The sequence below is a fragment of the Etheostoma spectabile genome, chromosome 13, assembly GCF_008692095.1.
Source record: "Etheostoma spectabile isolate EspeVRDwgs_2016 chromosome 13, UIUC_Espe_1.0, whole genome shotgun sequence".
NCBI lineage: Eukaryota > Metazoa > Chordata > Actinopteri > Perciformes > Percidae > Etheostoma > Etheostoma spectabile.
The window spans coordinates 9,630,358-9,638,070 of NC_045745.1; the positions used below are offsets into that span (position 1 = coordinate 9,630,358).

The window sequence follows — 7,713 nt, forward strand, 5'->3', positions numbered from 1 at the left end:
ATTTGACCCGAATACCATACAAGGGTTCAGGAAGTGCTATCCCCCTGATGAACTATGCCATCTGTTGTCTGTGTTCCCTCTCAGATGTTTCCTCATCCAGACGTCGTTGAATGCTGCCTGGTCCTGCTGCACCTCAGCAAGTCTTCCCCGTCCGTCTCCGAGGCGACCCAACAACGGGCCAAAGATCTGCTCCGCAAACACGGAACCAATCCCGCCGTCCTCAAAGCCTCGCAGCGGTTCCTCCACTGAATCTTCCAGCGGTAGCTCTGAAAGAAGCACTTCTAAATGTACAGCTATTTTTTTTGTTGAATTAAAACAGACAACTTTAATTACAAAAATGTTTGAACATCTTCTGTTTTGAAGGTCTACATTATTTCAAAGGACTTTAAGTTTCATATCTTAAATTTGTATTTTTATACATTTTATTTATCAGAACTTTAACATATTTTGATGTTCCTCTATGCAGTTGTGACAAAAAAAACATTTTAGTGAGAACTCCTAACTACAAATAACTATTGGGGATAAATGTTATAAAATGCATTTCTGTATTATATTTTTTTAACGTATATATATCGGACTTTTAAATATTGGTATCAGTCGGGCTCTATAACAGAGGCCATGGAGGAATCTTCACATTTAATTCTCGCGGGAGCCGTCTCAACCAACCCATCTGTCCATTATTGTTTAAAGCCCGCCCTGACAATCTGAACAGCTCGGGTTCAGGCATCGTTGCTCCACGACAGATCAAATCTAGACCGAACTTCCCAACCTCAAATGTTGTGGGCGGAGCTAATTTTGTCCGGCATCCAGGCTAGGCACCATGACAAATATCAATTTTACCTTCCTTCTACTCACTGACCATGGAAAAAAAAAAAAACACTGGACCCTTCTCATTTGGGTTTTCCTAGGTTCTGTCACTTTGTTTGACAGCTTCTTTCGGTGTTTCTGAAGTTATGGTTTGTGTTGCTTTAAGAAAAATGTACACTTTTCCCAACGCCCCATATTTCTTTGACGGGTCAAAACTGCCCAACTTTTCAGATCTATTTAGGATTTTAAATTGAAAAAAATACTCATTTGAGCAACTTTTGCTTGATTAATAATTGATGCATCTGTTTCAGCCCCAATTGTTATGTTTTTCTTTTTAACTTAAGAGATTGTAGAGAACTTTCCAGTTGAACACTTGTAACCCTACAATGAAGCCTTTCAAACTTTAAATGTTACACAAGCTGTGTGTCAGTGTATGGCTGTAAAAAAAAAAAAAAAAAATGTAATTCTTAAAGTAGACAGTCAAAATACAAAACAATTTAATATACAACTGTTTAAAACAACGCAGAATGTAAAAACAGTACCCACGACATGTGTAAACCTTCGGACAGTTGGGTCTGGTGGGTGAATGTACACAACGACAGTTTGCCCAAAATGCATACATGCATGAACAAAGCTCGGTTAAACTATTTGATGCGCACTGTTAAAAGGTTCTGAAAGTGGAAAAGAGCTAAAACATTTTTATTTTCATCAAAATTATACAATTTTAATTTACAGGCCCCTTCCAACATCAACTTAAAAAAAAATGAAATCCCTGCAACAAGAGACGAGTCCCGCTGACGAGAAGGATAGTCTGAACTGAAGAATCGGACTGTTTTGTATTTGGCAAAGTTGGGTCTGAAATCACAGTATGATACAGGCGCTGGTCCCATGCTGTTAAAGAAGGGCGTCACTAGAATGCTGCGTTAAAAAAAGTGTTCTGAATATATGAACATGTACTCAGTAAAAGCGACTAAAAAGAAACGACTGAGCCAGTGAAAGGATCCAATGTCACTGCGAGTCCATTTTACAGTCACCCGGGAAGAACCCTTTTAAAGAAATCTACTTAGTTTTGCCTTGTTTCGTGTCTCGTCCCGAGTATTGCAGGAGATTGATCGGGGGGGGTGTGGTGTGTGCGTGTGTGTGTGTGCTGGCCGGGTGTTTTAAAACAAGTGTGTATTCCACTTGGAGAATGTGAGCGCTCAGTCAGTGCTTGTTGTTCGTCTCCTCCTGGCCCGAACTGGAGATGCCGTTCTGGGGTTGGGTGGAGCCCGAGCCCAGGCCGTACAACCTCCCACAATACTTTGCGTCGTCAATGTTGTCTTCGAAGAAAAGCTGAACAAAACAGATTTAGATTAGATCAAACCAGCTGTATTACTTAAAACACACCTTCCATTCGGACAGGCTTTATCTTTACAAGTCACCTGAAATGACGTACTTTATGTGATGTGTTTATCTTCATTTCTTTTTAAAGAGGACATTTAAAGTCTCTGAACATCAGGGTTCTGGCTGATTAGACCTCGCCTCAGGTTGAAGTTGAGCCGGAGCTTTTACTGGTAGATTTCATCAACCGGTAACAATGATTAGGCGGTCCTTTGCACCGCCTTTACGTGTGCAACAAAGCTAACAGAAGGCTCAGAAAGCTGTCAATCAGCCTATACACACCCACGCAGTCCTGGGAAGAAGTCTAATCAGCCAGGATCCCTGAAAACACTTTTGTTCGTGAAATTAAATAAGACAAATGCATCTGATTGACAGAGCTGTGGCAAAGCTTGCTTCAATTTCATTTTCTGAGCAGCAGTAAATCGCTCGTCTCTCTGGGTTCTCACACCTGATGCCCATCAAGATGTCCGCTGAAAATAAATACTTCCAGAGAGCTTTCTTAAGCAGTTTATAGAAAAAATGTCCTTTGGTTGTGAGGGCAGTAAAGAATTTTCTAGTAATGTTTTCAAAGAAACTGTTGTCTGAAATTGTGCAGATAAACTATAATTTGTTTAAAAGCTCTGATTAAATGTACCTCTTTCATCCTGAAGAAAGCCATGCCGGTGAGTAGCGAGTCGGATCCGGCCTGATGCTGCCGCCCGATCCTCTTCAGCTCCAGCTGGTCTGCTACTTCCTGTAGACCTCCCTGCACAAAACAAGTCACACGTCTCCAGATTTGTTTTGACAGGAGGTTGTTTCCTGCGTTAAAGTGGAGGATTACAGATACCCGGTCTAGAATACCTTTAGGTTCTTGCAGCTCTTCATCAAGTATTTGACGTCGTAGATTGCGGGGAAGAAGAGGTTGAGGATCTGGAAGAAGTCGTGTTCCTCCTCAGGGAGCCGTGCGTCCGTCAGGAGCTTCACCAGGTAGCCAAAGTCGTAGCCGCTGAGAAACAAGACAAGGATTTGGGTCAGAGTTAGTCTCGCATTGCCAGACCTTCCTCCACAGCGCTGCACGGGAGGGTCTGGCTAGTCCACACAGCATTCCTGGATGGGAGAAAAAACGTGCTCTGGTTTATTGGTATTTCTTTACACAAAGGAACGAGCAACGATGCTTCTGCTAAATTGTCACGGGAAGGAACTTGTTTTGGTGAAACATTTGCACCCTGCAAAAGAAAACACCTCATCCAATATTAAAGGAAGTTAACTGTTGACACAATATAGTAACGTGAGCTATTTAAATCAGCTGATAAATGGTTAAACCTCATTATCTCTCACCAGTGTACGTCGTCAACAGCAATCGGTCCCAAAACGTCCCAGTTAGAGAGGAAATGGCCTAAACAAATTCTTTGTAAATATTAATCATTCCCTGACCAAACCAAGCATGCCGGTCTTGTTGCACCATCCAGATTTTCCTTAAAACTTGCCATTTTCAGCGTGTAATGTTGCTCAGAGGTTCCGGTTAATGTTCCTCGATCCAACGGAGTTTAAAGTTAATTTAAAGAAGGCGGAAGGTCATGGACATCCAGCGGCACTGAAACTATCCCGTAAATACACTGCCGGTGATGAAGACTAAGTCAGGGTGGATAAGAGGTCACCCTTATCAACGTTGAAGCCAGTGTTTAGGTACAAGAGTTAAAGAAAGACTCCGTTGAAGTGGGACCAGCCATGCAAACTGACCTGTGGAAGGAGAGCCACTTGACGTTTTCACACAGCACCAGACCAGACGTCATGAGGAGCTCGGCGAAGTAGAGCGTTTCGATTCCCTCCTCTTCGTGTTTTTTAAACTGGAGGCCCGAGTTCTGGAGCAGGTCTATGGAGTCCTGGGAGTACATATCTTCTCTGTGAGGATTAAACAAAAAAAAGGGACAGAAAGACATTCAGGGAGTGCAATCATCATCATCATCATCTTCATCATCATCATCATCAAGCTAAGCCATCTATTAGATTGTAATCAGGGTGTCAAACATACGGCCCATAGGCCAGAACGGCCCACCAAAAGGGTCCAATCTGGCGCCACATGATGACTTTGCAAAGTGTGAAAATTGTAGTTTCGTAATTAATTACAATTCCAAATTTAAACACTTTAATCTCAGAGAATATCCGAGTTCTTGTTCAGGAAATTTTCGACTTTCAAGTTGTAAGTTATGAGGTTTTTGTCTGAACGTTACCCCTCTCTCCGGGTCCGTAACATTATTGTTTTTCCTACAGAGGCTTAAAAACGCTGTCGTAGCAGAAGGAACTTTCTGCGTCAGCGTGCCCGTGTTCCCACATTTCTTTTTTCATGACTATGCATTAGATTTTATCCCCGTTTCTCCCAATTCGGGGTTAGGGGTCAATCGTAACCCTAATTTTAAGAAAAATCTTAGAAATGTGGGAACGTCTGAGTCACTGGCTGATAAAGTTTCCGATCTTTCTGGAATGCTTTACTTGTCCGGCCCACTTGAGATCAAGTTAGGGGGGTGTGGCCCAGGAACTAAAATGAGTTGGACACCCCTCTAACCATTAGAAAGGTGCATGGAGACGGTGCACCTACGTGAGGTTGAACTTGAAGTTGAACTGCCACGTCATGGTGCCGTGGGGGTAGTCTCCGTCCTCGTTCATGAACGTGAGGCCGAGCTGGATGATCTTCAGGAGGTCGACGTTACACCTCAGCAGCTGGTACTGGTAGTCTACTGTGCTTCGAAACTCGCCGATCGGCCGGACAACCACTCCGGGGAATTCTGTGTCCTGATGGAAAATAAAAAGACATGAACAGAAAATGTTCACCCTTCAACGTTCCTGTACGGCTCTTTCTTAGCGGTGTGTAAAGATCAACTAGAGCGGAACAGGGATCAACCAGGCTGATTATCTGGGCCGATATTTGGCAATTTGCAGATTATCCGTATCAGTGTTTTTATTTTACCGAAAACCAACAAAGTTATTATTAGGGTTGAGTACCAAAACCCAGTGCTAATATGGCACCGGTGCCTAAATCCCGGTAACTACCGGACTGAATAACAACGCAGATCTTTTGCCCTGCTCTCAGATGCTCTGAAACAGACGTTAAGGAGACAACACCCAACATTACTCATTCTTTACACCAACTCTCCTGTCAATGCATGCAGTTTTTATTGCCATTTACATCACCAACTCATCTCAAACTGGCCCATCTCTTACCATGGCGATGAAATTGTAGCTCTGAATAATCTGCCGGATCTTCCTCATTTCCTCCTCCACGTTGCTCGCCCAGACTTCACAGATTATTTGGCTGGAATCTGTAAGTGCAGCTGGCATGTTGGCGGTCAGGATGAGAGGTCAAAACCCCGACAATCCCGCAGCGCTGGTGAAGGGGGCGGAGGGGGAGGCAGTGTGATGACGAAAGACAACTCTGGGAGAGGAAGGAAGACGAGAGTTGATGAAGATTAGCGTTAGTACAACTTAACGGTGAGTCTTATATTTTTCACGATTAATACCGGTACATTGGTACGGTTGTGATAATGGCAATATGTAGTTTTTTTATTTATATTTAAACAGAATCTGAATCACTCTGAGTTACTGTTAAACTAAAGAACTGATGGAACTGATTTTTTTTTTTACGTACTATTTATGCTGTTCTTAAAATTAATGTCAAAATATGGTTCCGTTTTTTGGCATATCACTGTCAGATGTGCCCTAAAATATTGTGATATTATTTGCGAAAGTTTCACAAATTCACAGAGCAAACGTTGAATAAATTCTCAAAATAAACAACGCAACAATAAAGAAAGTGTATCCACTTTCTATATTGTTGCACATGCACATACAGCCTCCACGCTAATAGATTTATGGGCATTTTTCCTTTCTCATTAACTGCAACGACTCCTTGAGAATAGGTATGCAAGATGATTTTCTTTTGAAATTAACTGCGTTTACCATGACATCAAATTAACGTTAGCGACACAAAGTAAGAGTTGTGTTGCTATAATATCGGGCTAACGAACGTTAATGCAACAGATATCCGACAGAAGGCCACCAGATATGAGAAGCATTTTTATCATTTGTGTTTAGCAACTCTGTGTGCCGTTTTAAATAATATAGCTCGCTAGCTAGCAACTAACGACGTTGTACCGAGGGACCGAAGTGAGTGGTTAGCTTAACGGCTAACGTTTACAAACTAGCTAACCTAATCCTCGCGTTATCGGGAAAGCTATCGTTAGCTAACAACACCGGAGCTAAGTATAAATGAAAAGGTTCTGCTTTATCCCTTCTCAGTGTGTCAATGCAGCCACGCACACGGTGTACAGGGCAGCGTGTGAGTTTAAAACGTAGAAATGTTTAAAACAAAATAGGTTTACCTCAGAGTTTCCTCGACGTAGCTAGCCTGCCAAGCTAGCTGTTAGCGCCTCTGTTCGTTTTCTCTTCTTCTCTTGCTTATTCTTTGTGTATATTTGCGGATCGAAATCAGGCGGTAAATGTGCACACCGCCCCCTGCTGTGTTAGATGTGGAACGACGGGAAATTACATACATTTTTATTGGAAACACGGTTGGTGTGCACATAATAACAACAGCCATTATTTTATATTTTAAAGAAAGTAAAACTAATATATGTTTAAAAGAATAAATATGAAATGCATTTAAAAAAAAAGTCATTTGAAAAAAATATATTAAAAAAGGAAATTCTAATGTAATAATTTGCAATCAAAATAATCAATGAAAATACACACATGAAAGAAAGATATTAATACAAAATAGTATGAAAGAAAGACAGGCTGAATCTATGCACTCCGCGAGAGAATAAAATAACAAATAAAACAAGAATATGCATTTCCTGCAGAAAATGCTGAAAAACTAAATTGCTGAAGTTAAACTGGATTTTTGACATTATTGCGCAAGGATTGTGTATCAAAAAAGTGTTAAAAAAGTAATAGTTAAATATGTCGAAAAAAGTTATTAAAGAAAGTCATAGTATGGCATGGTGAAATAAGTAACAAAAACAAGTAATAGTAAATTAGTTGACAATAGTCATGAAAAATCATTGTATAGTAAGTCGAAAAAAGTGATAAAAAGTCATAGTTTAATATGTTGGAAACAGTGATAAAGAAAGTCATAGTATAGCATGACGCAAACAAGTCATAGTATAGCAAGTTGAAAAAAGTAATTGTATGGTATATCTAAAAAAGTAAAAAAAAGGGAAGCAAAATCATGATTTGTTGAAAGTCATGATATAGCATGTTGGGAAGAAATAAGTTATTAAACAAAGTCTTAGTATAATAAAAAAAGTAATTGTTAAGTATGTTGAAAAAAGCCATTAAAAAGTCATAGTGTAGTACATTAAAAAAGTCATGAAAAAGTCATAGAATAGTATGTTAAAAAAAGTTATAAAGAAAGTTATAGTATTTTATGTAGATAAAAAGTGACAAAAAAGTCGTTGCTCCATCTCTGCCTCCTGCCTCCATGTTATACCCTACATGTGATTTCAGTGTGGCCTCTGTGAAAAAAGTCATAGTATAGCATGTCAAAAAAAA

The 7,713-nt window shown here is 40.4% G+C and overlaps 2 protein-coding genes and 1 long non-coding RNA gene across 3 annotated transcripts in view; 2 read left to right on the forward strand and 1 right to left on the reverse strand.

Annotated features, from left to right (window-relative positions):
- Nucleotides 1-338, forward strand: part of gemin5 (gem (nuclear organelle) associated protein 5) — a 26,236-nt gene extending 25,898 nt beyond the window's left edge. Inside the window, 1 exon segment of the mRNA XM_032534669.1 lies at nt 85-338. Within this exon segment, the coding sequence (XP_032390560.1) occupies nt 85-249 (165 nt within the window). The 3' untranslated portion in view covers nt 250-338.
- A 949-nt stretch (nt 339-1,287) lies between these two features.
- cnot8 (CCR4-NOT transcription complex, subunit 8) lies at nt 1,288-5,596 on the reverse strand. The gene is made up of 6 exons (XM_032534694.1): nt 5,386-5,596; nt 4,763-4,956; nt 3,907-4,068; nt 3,028-3,172; nt 2,822-2,932; nt 1,288-2,139 (listed from the first exon to the last, which is right to left on the reverse strand). The coding sequence occupies exons 1-6, from the start codon at nt 5,500-5,502 to the stop codon at nt 2,011-2,013; spliced, it is 858 nt and encodes a 285-aa protein (XP_032390585.1). The 5' UTR covers nt 5,503-5,596; the 3' UTR covers nt 1,288-2,010.
- The window catches only part of LOC116701147 (uncharacterized), an 11,362-nt gene continuing 9,066 nt past the window's right edge, over nt 5,418-7,713 (forward strand). Inside the window, exon 1 of the long non-coding RNA XR_004334836.1 lies at nt 5,418-5,652. This is a non-coding gene — a long non-coding RNA (uncharacterized LOC116701147). The remainder of the gene's footprint in view (nt 5,653-7,713) is intronic.